The sequence below is a fragment of the Molossus molossus genome, unplaced genomic scaffold (assembly GCF_014108415.1).
Source record: "Molossus molossus isolate mMolMol1 unplaced genomic scaffold, mMolMol1.p scaffold_m16_p_1, whole genome shotgun sequence".
NCBI classification, from domain to species: Eukaryota; Metazoa; Chordata; class Mammalia; order Chiroptera; family Molossidae; genus Molossus; species Molossus molossus.
The window spans coordinates 120,509,926-120,530,690 of NW_023425344.1; the positions used below are offsets into that span (position 1 = coordinate 120,509,926).

The 20,765-nt window shown below is 45.8% G+C and overlaps 1 protein-coding gene across 3 annotated transcripts in view; it reads left to right on the top strand.

Moving 5' to 3' along the window:
• ARID3B (AT-rich interaction domain 3B) overlaps positions 1–20,765 on the top strand; it is a 64,772-nt gene that overhangs the window by 36,535 nt on the left and 7,472 nt on the right. For all 3 annotated transcript variants that reach the window (XM_036268158.1, XM_036268141.1, XM_036268150.1), the window contains exons 3-4: positions 6,331–6,402; positions 6,604–6,676. In XM_036268158.1, the coding sequence (XP_036124051.1) occupies positions 6,331–6,402; positions 6,604–6,676 (145 nt within the window). The remainder of the gene's footprint in view (positions 1–6,330; positions 6,403–6,603; positions 6,677–20,765) is intronic.

Below are 20,765 nucleotides of genomic sequence, written 5' to 3' on the forward strand. Positions count from 1 at the left end.
TGTCCAGCCCTATCTCATGTTGGATTCCACACCATGATATCCTGGACAGATGGTCATCTAGGGACAGGAAGCTGCCCACCTCCTGAGAAAGCCCGCTCTATTATTGGGCAGTTCTGATTGTTAGAAAAGTCTGTCTTCTACCTGAAATCTTCTTCCTGGTAACTTCTGCCCAGTGACTCTAATTCTGCTCTCTGGGACTTTAGAGAAAAAACAAAAACAAAAACAAAAAATAACAAAAAACCCCACCTGCTTCCTCTTCTACAAGGCAGCCTTTTCAGTTTTCAAAGATGGTAAATCCATTTCCCCTCTCGTCATCTTCCAGGGTTGAGGTTTTGAGGTATTTTAACTTTGATTAGCAGTCAGTTTTAACTCTGATTCATTATTTTTGAAGGCCTTTTATGTACATGTCACAGTGCTAGGTGTCATATTCTTCTGGTCCCTTCATAGCTGTAACTGCTTGTTTCTCTCCCTCCTAATCCCCTGTACCCTGGGGGAGGATGGGCCCATCTTACCCGGGATGTTCTGTTTTGGAGGTTAGCAGTTCTAATTCCAGTACCCCAGGGAAGTTTCCTGGACAAGTGTTGTATTAGGACTGATTTTTAAGCCCATGAGATGAATTACGGAATAAAAGACTCTCCCATTGTAGGAGCCACCCAGGGCCGTGGCTGGGCATTGTAGGCATTCTGTGGATAGAGAATTTGGTTCTTAACTTCTTTTCCTCCCTCTCTCCCTTCCTGATGTCCCAACCCAGAACACTTTATACTGTTCTTTCAAGCCACCAGGCAGCATGGTGTAACAAAGAGAGCCATATAGGCCTGGGTTTAAGTGCCCTGTGCCCTGGGCAAGTTACTTAAGCTCTTTGAGCCATTGTTTTTCCATCTCTAAAACCACCTCTTCACCCTGGCTGGTTTGGCTCAGCAGTTAGAGCTTCTGCCAATGAACCTAAGGGTCTTGGGTTCAATTCCCAGTCAAGATCACGTACCTGGGTTGTAGGTTCCATCCCTGGGGCAACCAATCTGTATGTCTCTCTCACATCCATGTTTCTCTCCCCTTCTCTCCCTTCCTCTCTATCTAAATATCAGTGGGAAAATATCCTTGGGTGAGAATTAACAAAAAAAAAAAGAAGGAAGGAAGGAAAACCACCACCTCTACATTGTAGAATTAAGTAAGAAAATACTTTGTTAGGCTTCTGGCGCAGTACTTGCTACATAGAAGGTGCATAAACACTAGCTTCCTGCTCCCTTTTCTCTTTCCCCAACCTTCTTTCACTACCATTTTTGAGGGATTTAAAGGCAAAATGCTCTGTGGCCTCCTAGGGAAAATGAGCTGAATGTGCATATAGTAGCAAAGCTTGACTTGGTCAGGTATTTGGGAACAAATTGTCATTTTCCTGTGAACTCTTAGTGAGAGCAAAGCTATTAAGAGAGTTCTCAAGTAGGAAAGGCTAAGGTTGTAAATGACAGTAAGTGATGATTCTGGCTGCTGTTGCCTCCTGTACATATTCTGGGCTATTGAACACTGCCTGTTGCCCACAGGCTGACAGGCTGTTCCCTGGCCATTAGACTTGCACACAATGATTTTTCAATTGGAAGGCTTTTCTCGGGGTTCCCCTCTCAATCCTTAAACTGTTGAGCTGGCTCATTGGGGCCTTTTTCCCCATACTCACCTCTATCGCCCCCTGCTTTCCTCTAATCAAGTCAGCCACGTTCAGCATCCAAGAAAAACATTTCTGGGCTGATAACTTTCCTTCCAGCAGTTACACTCACACCCTGTTGATAGGCCAAGAAAACTGCTGCCCACAAACTTGCACTGCATAAGTGAAGCTGTGTTTTGCAGCAGTTGGTTGGAGTTAAGAACCAAGAAAAAAACTGCTGAAGCCTGTAATCTCCTAATGAAAGGAGGAGGGAGAGCAGAACTGTGGGCCCTGAGCCCCCATGAGGGAACACATCACTGTCTTTCAGCAGATGTGTCAGTGCTTTTTCTATATGCTGGGAGCCAGGGCTTACAGGACATTTACAGACTGGGGACATAAGTGGGACACAGGTAACCCAGGTGACACAGCCCAGAGTAGAAAGGTGTTAATTCTGCCTGGTGGGCAGAGGTGGAGGCTTCATGAAGGAAACAGCATTCCAGCTGGACTGTGAAGGGTGGGCAGGGTTCAGGAATTACTCTAACCTCAGCCAGAAAATCCTGTGTAGCAGGGTCGAAGTTGAACTGCCTCAATACACAGTGAGTAATTTGAGGAGAGTAGACATTTCCCCATCAGCACCAACTGATTTTTGTTGTTGTTAATCCTCACTGAAGGGTATTTTTTTCATTGATTTTTAGAGAGAGTGGAGGGGAGTATGGGGGAAAAGAGAGAGAGAAGCATTGATGTGAGAGAGACACATGGATTGGTTGCCTCTCTCACGACCCCCACCCCAAACCCAACCGGGGATCGAACCTGCAACACAGGTACATGCCCTTGATTAGGAATTGAATTCGAGACTCTCTGGTCTGTGAGCCGATGTTCTAAACATTGAGCCATGCCAGCCAAGGCCCAACTGAATATTTTATTTTATTTTATTTTTATCCTCACCCGAGGATATTTTTCCATTTTTTGTACAGATAGAGTGGGAGGGAGAGAGAGGAAGGAGAGAGAGAGAGAAACATCGACGTGAAGGGACACATCGAGTGGCTGCCACCCGCACGACCAACCAGGGCCAGGGACAAACTGCAACCGAAGTACGCGCCCTTAGCGGGAACCGAACCCGGGTCTCTCCGGACCGCAGGCCGACGCTCTAACCGCTGAGCCATACTGGCCAGGGCCCAACTGAATATTTTAAATTAAGTAATGGACTGTCCTTGCTTTGGAACTGGACAACAGGAAACATCTCTCTCCTGTGCAGCTATTTTCCCTGCATTTCTTTTTTTTTTCTTTGTTTTAATCCTCACCTGAGGACAGTTTTCCATTGATTTTCAGATAGAGTGGGAAGGAGGGGGAGAGAGAGAAAGAGAAAGAGAGAGAAACATCGATGTGAGAGAGAGACACTGATTGGTTGCCTCCCACATGATCCCAACCAGGGCCAGGGATCAAACCACAACCTGAGGGACATGCCTCAAACCCACGACCCTCATTCCTCTGGCTGATGCTCCAACTGCTGAGCCAAGCCAGCCAGGGCTTCCCTGCATTTCTTTAAATAGTAACTGACCTTCCTATCTGTAGAATGGATCAAACAGTGGGATTGCTCAAAGAATTTAGTGTCCCATTTCTATTCTGTTTTGGCAGGTCTCCTTGTCCTTTTTTGTCATTGAGGTGGGAGTATTTCAGATTAAAATCTCATCACTTAACAGATTTTTAAACAAAGTCGTTCACACTTAGTGGACAGAGCTGGAGCAAGTGATCCCGAGCCCCCATCCTACAAGGCATTCTCTTCTGTTCCTTGAGCTGAGAGCTGTCACACTTTGGTGTTTATTGTCACACTAGGCAACAGTGGTTGCACTGACCTGCCTGCTTTTACACTTCTTTCCTGCTGTGGAAAACCTTGTCTGAGATTCTAGGTTGTGGATTCCGTCCTCTCCACCTAACTGCGTATTAAATAGCTTCTGAGTGAGCATTCAGAATGCTGGAAGTTACTGAAATTAGCAAAACACAAAAAAATGGTTTCATCTCTTCTGGTGATAAAGAATCCTTTGAAGAACAACTTCAGATGTCCAACTAGAGAGAGTTAGGAATTCAGCTGCCACAGTGAACAGCTGACATAACAGAAGCGGCAGTGATCCCTCATTAAATAAATGCCTTTCAACCGATAGGGGCTCCCAGGATAATTGACTTTCCAGCAGGAATTACTGGCTGAAAACAAAATCACTGGGCATTAGGGAAGCCTACTGCATGCTTTGAAAGGGGGACTGTGGTTGTCTGGTTTTGCTGACCTGACAGGCATAATTTATCTTGATTATTCATTGTCCTGGTTGCCACCAGATGATACTAGATTTCTTTTGACTGTGATTACAGCGTGGGGGTGAGTTTGGACATTTTTTTGGTTGTTGTTGTTAACAGTATTCCACCCACTTGGTTATTGGCCTCCCTGAGCTGAAGGTGCTGTAGGCAGATTTCTACAACATCTGCCAGGGGAGATGATGAGTGCATAGTCAGATTACATTTACTGCGCACTTTCTCCCAAGTCTTTTACTCGATACGCATGGAAACAATGTGGTGTAGCCTGTTTTATTTCAGCTGACAGGGTGTCACTTCTTGGTTATGCTGTTGTCAGAAAGTGGGTCTACCTCTCAGATCCCACTTGGAGTAAGGGAAAAAAAGGATGGCCCCCAAATATAACTGATAAGACTTCCTGCCATCAGGCAAGCTTTTTTTTTTTTATCCTCACCCGAGGACATTTTTTCCATTTTTTTGTTCAGGTAGAGTGGGAGGGAGAGAGAGAGAAAGAGAGAGAGAAACACAGATGTGAAAGGGACACATCGAGTGGCTGCCACCCGCATGACCAACCAGGGCCGGGGACAAACTGCAACCGAGGTACGCGCCCTTAGTGGGAACTGAACCCGGGTCTCGGGACCGCAGGTCGACGCTCTAACCGCTGAGCCAAACCGGCCAGGGCAGGGCAAGCTTTCTTAAAGGGAGAGGAGAGAGAATGGAATTAGACCAAGCTTCAGTTTTATTGGCATGGTTTCACAAGATCCTTAAGCACTCTAAAGATTGTCCTCCCAAGAAACCTCTGCTCCTCATTCCCAGATGCCCCTCCCCAACCTCTTATACACCCCAGCCAGCTGGGTGGTGTGTGCCTGCGTGTGCACATCTGTGTGAGTGTGTGGGCCTGTGGCCCTGGGGAAGAAGTGAGAGAATGTGACAGGCTCACTGTGTCCAATTCCATACACTGAGTCGGGGATGAACAGCAGACTTCTAATATGACATTTTACTTATTTATTCTTTTTTTTTTGTTAATCCTTACTGGAGGATATTTTTTTCATTGATTCTTTTTAAGAGAGAGTGGAAGGAGGGAGGTAGGGAGAGAGAGGGAAACATCGATGTGAGAGAGACACATCAATTGCCTTCTGTACCTGCCCTGACCGGGGCCAGAGATCAAGCCTGCAACCCAGGTACGTGCCCTTGACCAGGAATCGAACCCGAGACCCTTCTGTGTGCGGGCTGACACTCTAACCACTGAACCACACCAGCCAGGGCTAATACGACATTCTATATAACCCAGTAGCAGGTTTTTACTCTTCTGTATGATATTTGTATTTTGTTTGTACATTTTTTGAAGAGATGCTCGATTAGCTCAGATATACTTTTAACAATGATTGTAGTTCATCAAGCATTCCCTGGGATCTAGTAAGTGCCAGGCAATGTGCTATGTGATGGAGACACAAAGATGAATAAGACATCTTTGCTCTCAAGGAGCTTACATTGCAGATAATTCCAAAATAATATGGTAAATTCTGAGTGCAAAATATACAGAGATTACTTCTAGAGTACTTAGCACAGCTGGGAGTGAAGAGGAGGCTGCCCATAGAAAACGATGCCTGATTTGAGGAATAAGCTACCCAATTGAATAAGGCTAAGAAGCACATTTCAAAACATAAACGAAGGCATATTTGTATTTACCATTTCCTTCCTTCAGTTGAATGGTGTTGGTTTAACCTAATCAATTAAATTAGGATTAGTTTTGCACTATTTCTCTAATGAAAATGAATGTCAGTCAAGTGGCACAGGGTCTCTGTACCTTAGGAATAATCTCAGGCCCTGGTGACCCTTAATATCATGAGTTCTGATTGCTAGACTTAGGACTTCTAGTAATGAGGTTTGGCTGAGACACTACAACTTCGGGATCTGTGTCCTGCTGCCTTTGACCCTTTAGCCCCTGCTTAGAGTATTGTATGGAAAGCCAGGCTAATTATCTTCATAACATACCATATAATATACAAACATACCATAAAATATACAAACACATATACCATACAGAACCTGCAGAAAAGTGATACATCTCAGAGTGGTGGCTTCTTCCAGAAGATCAACTAGGGATGAGCAGTTCTCAGGAAATTGGGCCTTTGTGTCCTCTTCCAGGATTCTCAGGTATAAGTAATGCCCACCCTCCTCCAACAAATGGAGATATTCTTCCACCTGACTCCCTCTCATTTTGGAATCATACTTGGAAGCAAAATAAATAAATGAACAAACAAGCTCTCAGTATAAGGGTGGCAGAGATAGTGACCTGAGCAGTCTTTTATAGTGTAAGGTAGGGATAGCACAATTGCTTCATCTTTTCCCTAAGTGATTTCCTTGTTCTCTCTCTTTCTACTCCCTTCTGAACTCTGTGCTTTGTTCCCCTTTAGAATGGTGGTTTGGTTTGGAGTGATGAGGCAGATGGAAGCCGAGGAAGAGAGATCTCTCGAGATTTTGCCAAGGTCTGTAATTGTTTCCTTTGTGATAATGAAAAGGGCAGTTCTGCAGTGGGTTGTTGTATATGATCCCCAAAGAACAGGACAGGAATGGCCTATGAGTCACATTTGTAGTCATTCAGATGGTTGTGTATCTCTGGTGTGAGGTTTTCCTGCATAAGACAGATTTTTTCATTGTGTTTTTTTTCTCGGGTATTGGGATTGCAGCTATATGAACTGGATAGTGATCCGGAAAGGAAAGAGTTCCTGGATGACCTCTTCATTTTTATGCAGAAGAGGGGTGAGTATGCATTATTTCAATTCTATTGATATTTATTGAGTACCTACTGTGTGCAATTCACACTTAACTCCTCCCCACAGAGTGCCAGAATCTTAGCTCAGGAATGCAAGAGGCATTTACTGCTGATTGGTTTGAAATTAGCCAAACAGCTGACAACCAGAATGAAGAGGGCAGAGAGGGCCTTAGCAGAAAATGAAAGGAATAATCATTCAGACTTGTTCCTGCCTATTTTTGTCACTCTTTTTCTGATTAACTGGTCTCTGGAGTCATTTCAAATTTAAATATACTTTTTTCTTAGCTTCCCTGGACATCACTTAACCTAGTATTGGGGCTTCCTGTTGATGCATATAGCCTAAGAGAGACTGAGAAAGGCTAGTGAAAGAATAGAGGCCCCTCAGGATTTATTAGGAGGATCAGAAATGACCTGTGAAAAGGACAGGCTAACTCTTGTTTTCTTATCCATGGTCTCTCTGACTTTTACATCGACTGGCTTGGTGGGGGCCTTCCTGCAGTTTAATTGTAGGTATATGGGTGTCTGCTTTATAATACACCTTCCCATTTCTCTCCTCCTCACTCTCCTCCCCCACCCCCACCCATCTCACTTTGGACCATGGCATGACTGAGTCTTGAGCCCAGTGACTCAACCTACTGGCTTTATTTATTTTAATCCTCACCCAAGGATATTTTTACATGTACTTCAGACAGAGTGGGAGGGAGAGAGAGAAACATCGATGTGAGAGAGACACATTAACTGGTTGCCACCTGCACAACCCCAACCGGGGTGGGGTACGTGCCCTTGGCTGGAATCGAACTCAGGTCTCTTTGGTCCACAGGCCGACGCTCTAACCACTAAGCAAAACCGGCCAGGGCTCAACCTACTGGCTTTATATCCCTTCATAGCAGTGGGTTCACCAGCTGGGACAGCCCTCAGGAAGCATGGCCAGAACCCCACCCTCTCTAGGAGAAGGTCCTCAGCAACCTGTGTAGCTACTCCCACCAGCCTCTTCCCCAGGATTATCTATACCTTGGTTTTTGTGTCAGTTCCTTCATTGAGATCTGGCAATGAAATGCCCCTCTCATCCAAGGCTGGGAGCTATAATGGCAGCCCAGCTGCTAAATATTCTGAGTGAACTCCTCTCCCTCCCCCACCCCCACAACCCTCATCCCTCTGTTTCTTCTCCTCCTTCCCCTTCCTTTACCTTCCAAAGCCAAATTGCCTTCTTAGTAGCATACCTATTACATACTTATTTCTTACTTTGTCATTTCTTTGCTTACAAAAGGCAATCGCAAGTTTTGAGGTTCAGTGTGTCCCCTCATCTCCATGCATATCAAAATAATTGAAGCAGCCCTCATAGTTTACTCCTCCAACTGTTGTCTGGAGCTGCCTCTGTCAGTGAAAAACAAGAATATAATCCTGAAAGATAACGTGAAACACTCCAGTTGCCCTGAGAGGGAGAAATCCACTTAATACTTTGGTCTCCCCTTCCAGTTCCTTTTAATTATTTACAAGCTCCACACGCCCAGCTGGTGTAAACCCAGGAGCTGATCTCATCTCAGGGGCTGCTATAGCAAAATAGATTTTAATCAGCGTTGTGCTACCAGTACTTTATTTTCCTCCCTTCCCAGAAGGATTTTTTAAAATTGATTTTAGAAAGAGCAAGGATAGCCCTGGCCGGTTTGGTTCAGCGGTTAGAGTGTTGGCCTGTGGTCCAGAGAGACCTGGGTTCGGTTCCCGCTAAGGGCACATACCTCAGTTGCAGTTTGTCCCCGGCCCTGGTTGGGTCATGTGGGTGGCAACCACTCGATGTGTCCCTTTCACGTCGATGTTTCTCTCTCTCTCTCCCCCTCCCGCTCTATCTGAACAAAATATCAAAAAATGTCCTCGGGTGAGGATTTAAAAAAAAAAATTTAGAAAGAGCAAGGATGGCAGAGAGAGAGAGCACACAACATCGATCAGTTGCCTCTGCATGCACCCTGACTGGGAATCCAACCCACAGCCCACGTTTGTGCCCTGACTGGGAATCCCGCCCACCACGTTCTGGTGCGTGGGACAGTGTTCCAACCAACTGAGCCACACCAGCCAGGGTGAAGGATTTTAAAAGGATATTAGAAGTTACATCATCCTAGCCAAGAATGAAGATTTGTAATTGTTTCTTTAGTATTGTATGTTCCCACTAGATTAGGAGTTCCTTGAGGATAGTCACTTTGTCCTTTCTTTGAGCCCCTACTGCTAGCACAGGGCCAGACAGGGAGGTGCTCAGGCTGTAATCAGAGGTCATCAGTAGAGAGCAGTGAGTGCCAAGTCCCCTGCTACTCTGCAGCACTGGGGCTACCAGACTGCCATCTGGTGTATTTCTGGGTAAGCAGGAGTAAGTTACTCCCTTTGGTTGTGTCAATTTATGGTTCTTCAGGCCCTGAGTAAACCTTTTTCCTGTCTTCAGCACTTACATTAGGTATTTCACTATTTTCTGGCATCACTAATAGAAAGGAACTGGTTGAGTTGGTTTTGTTACTTGTTAATTACTCTAATAAAAGGTTTCTCAGACTTCGCATATGACTTTCAGGATTGGATGATATTTTGTTGTGGGGTTACCCTCCCGCAACTATGATAAACAAAAAATGTCTCCAGATACTGTAAATTTCCCTGGGGGACAAAATTGCTCCCCTGATGAGACCCCTGCCATAGAAGGATGGGAAAGAGGGTAAAGATCCAAAATTTCCTCTGCAGAGAAACTCTTTTTGTTGTTGTTAATCCTCACCAGAGGATATTTTTTCATTGATTTTTAGACAGAATATAAGAGGTGGGAGGAGGGAGAGAGAGACTGATTGATTGGTTGCCTCCCTCACAGGGCCCTTTTTTGGGGGGGGATCAAACCTGCAACCCAGGTACGAACCCTCGACCAGGAATCAAACCCGTGACCCTTCAGTCTGGGCCAACACTCCAACCACTGAGTCAAATCAGCCAGGGCTGCAGAGAAACTGTGGAAACCATATTACTTCCACTCAGGTAGCAGTATCTGAGGACGGCGAGGCCTGTGTCAAGCCATTTTGTGGGTCCCCCTTCTGTAGCTGAATGCCAGAGGCGAGGATGCTGGGCTGGAGTGCAAGGCAGGCCTCAGAGAGGAGCTTAGCTCCAGCGTATGAGAGTCACAAGAGTGGAGGGAAGCCACACAGGTGGAGGCAGAAATGCAGGGGTGTACACGGCCCAGGTACAGCTGGAAGAACCCTTGTCTGTGTCCTGGATGAGTCAGTTGTCACCAGACTGTGAAGAGCCCTGTTTGACTAAGAAGTTAGCACTCCTATCTGTGGACGTAGTGGAGTTATTGAAGTTAAAACGTGGGGAGAGTCTGTCACCAAAACTGGGCCTTTAGACACTTGCTGTGTAGAGCAGTGTGTAGTTGGGTTGGACAGGGGAGACGGAAGCCAGGAAGACAGTATGGAGGTTGTTCCCTTAAATCCAGTGATCTTCCTGGCAAACTCTTTTCTGATCATCTGAATTAGAGTGGGCAGTTCAAGAGGGTTGGGAGCAGATTGCACTTTTAATGTGAAGCTTGCTGTCTTTGCTCTTCACAGTATGGTGAAACCAGGGCCTCCTAGATATGTGTGACTTATCTGACACTCCCAAATTAAAGTGTCTGAGGCACGCAGGAGCCAGATCTTGTTAGCCAGGTCTGAGGAAAAGCCTTACAGACCTCAGCAGCAGGTCATCCTCCAGAACTAATATAAAGGATAAGTGGTAGATTTCACAGGAGCCAGTGAAAACTGCCTCACTTTGAAAGGCCTGGTGATGCCCACCTGGGCTGTGAGTGGGTCTGGGCAGCTCTAACACAGCAGGAGGTTGCCAGCTGGCTGGGACAGCTGCTTTGTGTTGGCTCTTTTGCTTGTTAACTCCTTTGGGTGAATGGACTGTAACAGATGGGCTTGTTGGTTCGAGGCACCTTGCTTTCTAGGCCAGACCAGGGTGACTTGCACCCTGGTGGCCTCTCCCCCACCAACAGAGCAACTTGCCTTAGAAGGAGTCTGAGAAGAGGCCTAGGCTGCACCTAGTCTCGGGTTCACTGTCTCACATGCTTCTGGAAAGGGCTCTACACTGATAAGTGTAAAGTCAGGGCTATCCTCCCACCCTTCCCCATGATCTTGAGAAATTCTTCCTTTCTGGGGGCCATGGTTTGTTGATCTATAAAATGAGAGGGTTCGGTTAGTTAATCTGGAAGTTTCTTTTAAGTTTTGTATTATGTGTCCTGATTATGTCTGTTGAGCTACCAACAGAGAAGACCTATTTTCAATGGCAAAAAAAAAAACAGAAGAAAAACTTTTAAAAGCAATTTTCTACCAAAATAGTTGTATAAAAACTAGACTAAGGATCCCCAAGGCCAAATGCTTCTCCCTTTTTCTTGCTGTGTTTCCTCTTTTGCTGAATGAAACCAAATTGACTCAAACAATTTGCTTTGATTCTGTTCGCCCAAATGTTTCGCTAGAATGATTAGTTAGATTTCAGAATTCTGATACTCCTTTTTGCTTACCTTTTGCCTTCAGCACATGCATGTATCAAATAAAGTCAAACAATTGTAGATAAAATTCTGTGGCTAATTGAAGTCACTATGGGTGGTTTCTGAGATGGCATTCCCTGGTAGATTTTCCAGGAGGAAATCAGGGGGTGGGGTGGGGGTGGGGATACTAATTTGGAAGTCTGATAAGCAAAGGTTTGTAAACAATTCCATTCTTCCTTCATCAGTGAGGAAGAAAGGTTTGTTCTCTTGTTCCCTCAGCATGAAACAGAAAGAAGTGTAGTCTTGTTGCACCAGCTCTGTAGGGTGGAAGAGACCATAGGTTATCACTTAGCCAATGAAGAATCAGCCCCCAGGTTAAGTGATTTACCTGAAGCCACAGAGCAGATTTAGCACTTGGTTTCCCAGCTCCCAGGCCAGCACTCTTTTCCTCTCTGCACTGCCTTTGTGAAACTTGGCACCTAGCACAAGCAGCTCCATTACTACCTGTTGGGGCAGCGGATAAGCCTTGTTTCTCAAGCCTTGGTTTTCCCAAATGAGCCCTATAGAGAATGCTGATCTGTCTCCACAGGCTGCTATCCAGTAGGATCTGATAGCATCTAGTTGATTAACACAGGGTAGAACTCTTTGTGCAAGGCCCATCTCTGAGGGAAGGTCAGATTCACAGTGGCACAAAGACTGCCATCTGTCAAGGCAGGATGGGGGTGGGTTAGGGTTAGCACAAGAGACAGAAGCCCCAACAGCAGGATCTTGCTCACACCCAGAGCACACCCACAAGTAAGGCTGTCCTCTCCAGCCCCTACCCTAGCTGGGCACAACAGCCTAAGGAACTGCTGCATATGCGGAACATTTTTGTTAAGACCTCTATCCCTCCTCCACCAGTTCTGCTCAAGGCTGCAAACTGACCTTGGTTTTCCCAAATGAATTGTTGGATCTGTTTTTGATGTGTATATATAAAGAACTTACTGTGGGAAGAGGGCTTGGTCTGCCTCAAAGTACAATTTGAGAGTTTTTCCTTCTGTTGTGTACTTATCTGTCTATCTCAGGCAAGGAAATGTTCATGACATATATTGCTTTGGCTTTTGGTAGAGACAGTTTCTTGTATATTCTTTGTATCTTGCAGTAAATGGTCTGTGCTGTGCACACTCTTCCCGATAGACTAAAATATGTTGTCTTTGTCAGATGAAATAGGCTTTGGGATTTCATTTTCTAACTTTATCCCCAAATGAAAGTCTGAAATGCAAATCTTTGTCTCAGGATTAGCCCTTTGTCTGAAGCCTGATCTTTTTGTCTCCCTCGGTGATCTAACTACTGTTGATATACTGCTTATCTTTTTTCCACTCTTTTTTTTAATAAGAGAAAGTCACAGAGGTAGAAGAAGTGAGCTGTAGAAGAAATGGGCTCAGGAAACAGTTACAGCATAAAAAGGGCCCTTGGAGCTTAGGAGAGAGTAGGGTAAAGGTAAAGGGCCTGGGGGGGGAGAGCAGGGAAACAGGAAAGGCATAGGCATGCTCCTGAGACAGAAAGCACCTGTTTTTTTTTTTCACGTTTCCACGCTTAATAGTTTTTTAATACCCTATACCTACTAGTTATCCATGACAGTGGGAAGGGAATTCTGGTATTTGAAAGGCATGACTGGTTTGAAGAGCCCACTTTTATAATTAAATTTAGGCTTCTTCTTTAAAATCTTTTTTGGTACTTCTGCACTTGGTAAAATTGGATTAATAGTTTTATCTCCTTTGTTCCAAGATGAGCTAATAATTCAGTACATCGTCCAAGGGTGGGTATAGGGAAAGTCTGAAGTGAGGGTTTGGTCCACTTCCACTGTGGGAAAGTCTGCTGGGTTTTGAGAGGCTAGTGGCATGGACTGGCAGTGGATGCTCAGACAGCTACTCACTGCCCAGGTCAGAAGGCCCTAGAATTGTGCCTCTCCTCTGCTAGCCTTCCACCCTCTCTCCTGGAGACACCAGCCAGGTCTGTTGATCAGCAGCAGACAAAGCAAAGAAGAGACCTAGTAGTCCTTCTAACTCCTTGGCCAACTTCTCTGAACACAGTTTTTAAAGAAGGGGATAGCACAATCATAACTATAATTTTATTATCAGCCATAGTAGGATACAGCATTGCGCATACTGTTGAACTTCACCTAAGGCAGTTAATTTAAGCCAGAGTATCAAGAAGGCTGCTGAATTTCAATTTAGCCTCTTGGGTTGTGGTGCCTCCTGAACTTCCATGTATTGCTGGTGGGAATAAAAATGGGCATAACAACTTTGGAAATCTGTTTGGTAGCTAAACTAAACATATGTTGTCCATATTTCCCAGCAATTCTGCTCCTAAGTATACCCCCAACAGAAATGAGTGCTTATGTTCGCTGAAAGACAAGAATATTCATTATAGCCAAATACTGGAAAGAACTCAAATGTGCACCAGTAATAGAATGGATAAATGAATGGTGAATTGTCACATTGCTGGTGCAAAAGAATGAAGTTTTGTACACAATGGATATGACTCTCACAGACACACATAAGAATATATACCATGTGATTCCATTTATTTAAAGTTCTTTTTTTTTTTTTTTTATTCAAATAGAGTGGGAGGGAGAGAGAGGAAGAGAGAGAGAGAAACATCAATGTAAAAGGGACACATCAAGTGGCCGCCACCCGCATGACCAACCAGGGCCAAGGACAAACTGCAACCGAGGTATGCACCCTTAGCGAGAACCGAACCCAGATCTCTCAGAACCACAGGCTGACGCTCTAACCACTGAACCAAACTGGCCAGGGCCCATTTATTTAAAGTTCTTGAAAATCAGCTTTGGTGATACATGTCACGATGTGGTTACTTCCTGGGTGGGCACGGGGGGCAGTGTGTTTTGATTGGGAATGAGAGATGTTTACTAGGTGCTGGAAATGTGTTCTGTGTCTTTGTTTTGTTTTATAAATTTTTTTGTTAATCCTCACCTAAGGATTTTATTTTAAGATAGATGGGGTGGGGGTAGAAACATTGATATGAGAGAGCTACATCTTTTTTTTTTTTAATCCTCACCCGAGAATATTTTTCTATTTATCTTGAGACAGAGTGGGAGGGAGGGAAGGAGGGAGAGAGAAAGGGAGAGAGAGAGAGAAACATGAACATAAGAGGCACAGACACATTGACTGGTTGCCTCCCACATGACCCTGACCAGGGCTGGGGATGAACCATAACTGAGGTACATGCCCTTTGCCAGAATCGAACCTGCGACTCATTGGTCTGCCGGACGGTGCTGTACCGCTAAGCCCGACCCAGGCCAGGATCCGAAGCTGCATCCCACGTACATGCCCTTCACCAGGAATCAAACCTGAGACCCTTAGATCCACAGGCTGACACTCTAACCACTGAGCAACATTGGCCATGGCTGTTCTGTGTTTTATCTGAGGAATGGTTACAGGGGTATACACAGAAGTACAAGTGAGCTGTATACTTAAGATGAATGTACTACACTGTATGTCAGTTAGACCCACTCACTGGGAAATCAGAGGTGGAAGACCTAGGTACGTGTCCATTTCTAGGATATTTGTGCACCCTGGCCTCTGCCTTGTCTTGCTAAATTGTCAGCTTCACTTTACACTGCACACCGCCAGACACTGTTGCTCAGTGTCCCAGAGACAGGTATTTTCTCCATAAACAAATCAGGGGGATTCAACGATCATTTCTCTGCTTGTTCTTGGGGAGAAGGACTAGAGCAGGGTAAGAATTCATATGCAGAGGAACTACCCTGGCCGGTTTTGCTCAGCGGTTAGAGAGACCATTGGCCTGTGGTCCAGAGAGACGGGTTCAGTTCCTGCTAAGGGTACGTACCTCGGTTGTAGTTTGTCCCCGGCCCTGGTTGGGTCGTGCGGGTGGCAGCCACTCGATGTGTCCCTTTCACATCAATGTTTCTCTCTCTCTCTCTCCCTCCCACTCTATCAGAACAAAAAAAGGAAAAATGTCCTCGGGTAGGGATGAAAAAACAAAACAAAAACATATGCAGAGGAACCTGCACAAACCCAGCTTAACATGGGTCCTAACTCTTCCAGGCTTCCTGGTCAGCCTCTTAGCTCTCATGATGGGCTTTGGAAATGATTAGTGATCTTTTACAAGGCCAGGAAAAAGCAGTGAGGATCCTTGGCAGGGCCACACCCTGGGTCCTGGGCCTTCACCCCTGACCAATAGGTAGGAAAGCAGCCATGTGATTCTGTCTGGGGTACCTGCTTCTTTATTGCTTCTGGTCTTCATTGGAAAGTACCCATTCTCTCCTGGGGAGGAAGCGGCCTTCCCTCCCGCACTCCCACCATCCCTTTTGTCTCTGGTGCCAGACAAGGCTGTCTTCTCCCTCCAACTTCATTCCTCCCAATAGTCTGAGTGGTAGGAAGGAGTACCAAGTGCCAGGGAACAGTGTTTGGCACATCTGCGCAGGAAGCTCCTGATCACAGCTTTGGCCTGCTGGTGCCAGTGCCCAGTAGAATTCCCACCACCAAGGGTTAAAGCCCAGGAGCCCTGCAGCTTTGCAGAGTCCAGGCCCTCATAAAAACCTTTTCTACACAGCCCCTGGGCTGCCTCAGGCTCTCTGGCTGAAATCTGATAAGAGGCATCTTTGTTGGGACTGTCAGTCTCCACTATTGAGGAGGGAAGTGGAGAGCAGCAGCATTTCTTGGGGTTGGGATACTGATAAGACCCTGGATTCCTGTCAGAGGGAGCATGATTAATTACTCTCAATCCTAGCTCCTGCTTTGATAGCAGCGCCTGACAGTTCACAGGCTCCCCATCAGGTGCTCACACCCCATCTGAGAGGCTAGATGAAACTGAGATTCAGCCTCCTGCAAGGCCAACACTAGTGACCTGCATGAGCTCTCTGCAGTGCCTGTTTGCCTTCCTGGTGCTAGGCAGGTTGTTCTTGCATTTGTTGTGGGCAGAGGCCTGTCTCCTCTCAGGTGAAGCGCCTCCTTAGTTGTAATCCAGCCCAGAGAGCAGTGCAGAGACTACCCCTTCCCCTCAAGGCTGGGGAAAGAACCATCGCTTATGGCCTTGAAGTTCACAGGTGGTCCTAAGCCACCCAGAGGCCTGCAGAGAAGGTCCCAAACCCTCCATCTCAATGTCACTTGGCAGCATTATTTCATAATTTAGGCAAACTTGTAAAACTAGGTTACCCTCCCTTTGGCAATAATCACAATTATCAGTTTTTTTTATTTATTTTTTTATCTTCAGATAGAGTGGGAGGGAGAGAGGGGAGAAGAGAGAGAGAAACATCTATGTAAGAGAGACTCATCGAGTGGCTGCCACCCACATGACCCCAACCAGGGCCGGGGACAAACTGCAACTGAGGTACGTGCCCTTAGCGGGAATTGAACCCGGGACTCTCTGGTCCGCAGGCTGACACTCCAACTGCTGAGCCAAACCGGACAGGGCACGACCATCAATTTTTGTTGTAAGTTTTTATTCATAGTCTCATAGGACTTTAGAACTGAAAGTCATTTAATCTAAAATCCTCATTTCACAGATGGAGAAACTGAGACATGAATATGTCACGCTCCCACCCCCACACACACCCCACCCCAGTATAATGTATTTTTGTCTTTTAATCATAGAGGTTAAACTCAGCTAAAAGGCCACTCCCCCTCTCTTGTCATGGTTAAGTCTCCTTCAGACAAAGGAAATGGCTTCCCAGGTCCGTTAGGCACAGAGCAGACTGCAGAGACAGAGTAGCCTGAGGATCTTTTCTTGTTTTTAATATTTTATTAAGTGACCTCATATATATATACATCCTACATGAAAAACTTGTTTTATTTATTTTTTAATCCTCACCCAAGGATATTTTTCCATTTATCTTCAGATAGAGTGGGAGGAGGAGGAGGAGAGAGAGAGACAGAGAGACATTGATGTGAGAGAGACACATCAGTTGGCTGCCTCTCACATGACCCCAACCGGGGCTAGGGACCGAACTGCAACAGAGATACGTGCCCTTGACCAGAATCGAACCTGTGATGACTCATCAGTCCGCAGGCTTGATGCTCTAACCACTAAGCCAAACCTGCTAGGGCTAGGGCTAGCCTGAGGATCTTGCCTCCCTCTTAGTTGTCAGGAGAATGAAGCCAGGACAGGATGTGTGCCTGGATTATTTGGGGTGTACACAGATCGTCATCCATAGCTAGCGTTTAGAATAGTCTCAGCTTTGTTTCTCACAGTTCTAGGGTGCCCACCTGCGCTGGGAGCTACTTTTAGCTGTTTTGCTGAGGGCCAACCAAGACGAAGAATGCACCCCTTTCCCTCATCCACTAATGACAGGAGCCCGTGTGAGGGAACAAAGATCCCCGTTTGTCCAGAGTAAGGCTGGGCCAGAGCAGGACTGTGAGGACCACCACCAGGGTTACAGTGCACCCACAGTCTGTGGCTTCTCTGCTTAGGTTTACAGCCTTCCTTGCCTTCTCAGGTCCTGTAGAGACCTTTTGTTTCCTTTGCCCCGGAGCACTTCTCAGCCTAATGCAGTCACACTCTGTATGACAATTAAAAGGTGGATTTTAAATGACATTTTTATATCTATAACATTGTTGTCTTTTAAAGAAGTCATCTCTGGTGGCTAGACATATAGTGCAGTGACTATTCAGAGTGAATTTACAATTTCTTTCTGGAGTGTTGGACTTCAGAGGCAGTTTGAGCCACACTAGAAAATCTCTTGGTTTATGGCCAAAAATCAGTATAAGCAGTCACTTCATCTATTCTGCTGGCCTGCCTCCATGCATGACCACTTCTAGAAGTAAAGTACACCCTTTATATTTGACTTACCAACCACTAGAGAGACTCAAATGAAAATAGTGTGAACTCTGAAAGCTATTCACAAATGGAGCTCCAAAACCTTGTGGTAGCTGTCGCTCTAAGGTGACTATTCGGAAGGATAGCACTCTCTCAGCTGGATAAGCCCTGCAGGACACGCCTGCTCTGCACACATCACAGACCCAGCCAACTTCCCTTCTTTAACAGCTGTTTCCCCTTCTCTTTGGCCCCACTGAGCGAAGTTAGTTATATATATATATATATATTTTTCTTTATTGATATTTTAAAGAGAGAAAGGGAGAAGAAGAGAGAGAAAACATTGATGAGAGCGAACATCAATTGGCCGCCTCCTGCATGCCCCTTACTGAGGACTGGGCCCACAATCTAGGCATGTGCCTTGACCAGAATTTGAACCAGTGACCTCCTGGTGCATGGGTCGATGCTCAACCACCGAGCCACAGTGACCGGGCTGAAATTGTATTTTCTTTACCCTCTCAAAATCTCCAATTCTCCAGCCATTTCTTCTGCTGCTCATCATCTTGTTATGGAACTTGGATGCAAAGAGCTTGACCACTCTGAGCCTCAGTTCCCTAGTCTGTTTAATAATGAACCTTCTGCCCGGCGGGTGTGGTGCTGAGGACGGAGCATTGTCCCATGGACTGAGAGGGCCCCAGTTCGATTCCCAGTCAGGGTACAGGCCGGGGTTGCGGGCTTCATGGGGCATGCAGGAGGCAGCTGATTGATGTATCCCTCTCACATCAATGTTTCTCTCTCTCTCTCTCTAAAAAATCAATAAAAACATTTATAAAATAATAATAATGATGAACCTTTTAGGGTGTGAGTGCTGAAGGTGACTTCTTTCAGGGCAATCAGCATTAAACAGCATTAGACACTTAAAGCTAGTGGAGGTTCCCAGTTTGGTTATCATGGAGCTGATTGCTTTGACTGAGAAGTTTTTTGTTGTTTTTTTTAAATATTTTTTTCTTTATTTATTTGAGATAAAGAGGAAGGGAGACGGGGAGAGAGAGAGAAACATCGATGAGAGAGATCAATTGACCGCCTCCCTCATGTCCCCCACTGGGGATTTGGCCCACAACCTGGGCATGTACCCTGACCAGGAATCGAACTGGTGACCTCTTGGTGTGTGGGTCAGCACTCAACCACTGAGCCACACTTGTCGGGCGAAGCTTTTTTTAAAAAATCTGCGTGGTAGTTTAGTTTATTAAACATTATAATATTCAAGCCATGGTGAAGGAGAAACAATGGCTGCCTTCAGAGAGTTAGAGTCCTCCTGGGGCACCAGATGAACACACACAAAACAATGAGAAAGTAATTATTTGCTGAACTTGGAGGGATTATAATAGAAATTCTGAAAGGGAAGACATCCATATGAATTGAGGCAGTTAGATAATTTTTCCTGGAGACTGTGAACATTGAAGGCCAGTGTGGAGAAGGTTTGAGCAGAGGCAGGTCACTTTAATCTTGATGAGGAGGTAGCACAAAGCAAAAGGTAAGAGGAGAAATGAGCTTGGTTTTGAAGGTGATCGTGAGGAGACCCAACTAATTGGAGGAGTGAGTGGTTACGATGTGCTGGAAATAGTACATGATCTTTTATGGGGTGTTGGGAAACTTGATCATGAGATTGAGCATGTGGGGTGGGACGGGTAGGCAATAAGAGTCTTTGCAGGTTTATAAAGAGGAGGTGAGTAATACGGTGAAAGTGTGCAGGTCGAGTGCATGGATCTAGTTACGAGGCAGCGAGGGCCTGGTCCAGCATGGTGGCTGCAGGCTGGAAAGGAAGACACCTGTGCGAGGTACCTCAAAGAAAGAATTAGTGGAGCTTCCTAACAACCTACAGGTTGGTGATAGAGAGAAGAGGAGTCATTGCTGCCTCTGAGCTTCCTGCCTAAAACCTCAAAGAATGATGTTGTTGGAGGAAGGAAGCAATGGGAAAAGAGAGCTAGCTTAGAGGATAAAAGTGAGCTCAATGCAAACACTGTGATGTGGAGTGAACATGTCACACATGTGAAGATGTCCTGGAAACTTCTAGAAATGTGAGCTTAGTGGGAGCCTGTGTGAGATCTTGGGAGTGGTGTTCCTAGAGTCTCGCGGCAATGCCATGTAGGGTGTGAACTTGCCGAGGCCTTTCATTTGCTCAGGCAGACAGGCCTCCAAAAGGAGCTGGACCTTGGTCCTGTCCTGTTGTGCTGCGTCATGCTCTCGTCTTCCCTTCAGGGCCAGTACAGCGCAGAGAGAAGTTAATCAACATACAAGCCATGTCTTAGGAGTATGCCAGCAATCCTTGAAAGTTTACCGGAGTCTTTGAATCTAACTCTGTCATCTCTTTGTCCTTGACCCTCCAATGACCAGCTGGTCAAGACAAAGGCTTGGGAGGCCTCAAGCTCCCTCCCCACACTGAAAAAGAGATGGTCCTGCCAGAGCAGTCCCACTTGTTCATGCTCATGCTGCTTCCTCTTTATAAATGTAAGAGACTTCACTCCATTCTCTGGCTTGAATTATCCTGTAAGAGAGTTTATGAGGCCAACATTCCAGGACTGAGGAGAGAACGCCATTCCTTGAGGGGAAAGAAGCAGGAGGAACAGAAACAAACAGCCCTTCTAGTCAGTCTGGCCTGACATCCACAGGCAGGCAGTGAGATTGGGACCGTGGGAGGGGCTAGAGGAGGAGCAGCGGCGAGTGTACAGTACAGGAGTTTACCATTAAAAGGCAACAAGTCTCATACCCTGCCCTGGACCATGACCCTTCCCTTTGGAATTCTCCCCTCTGACCTCCACATC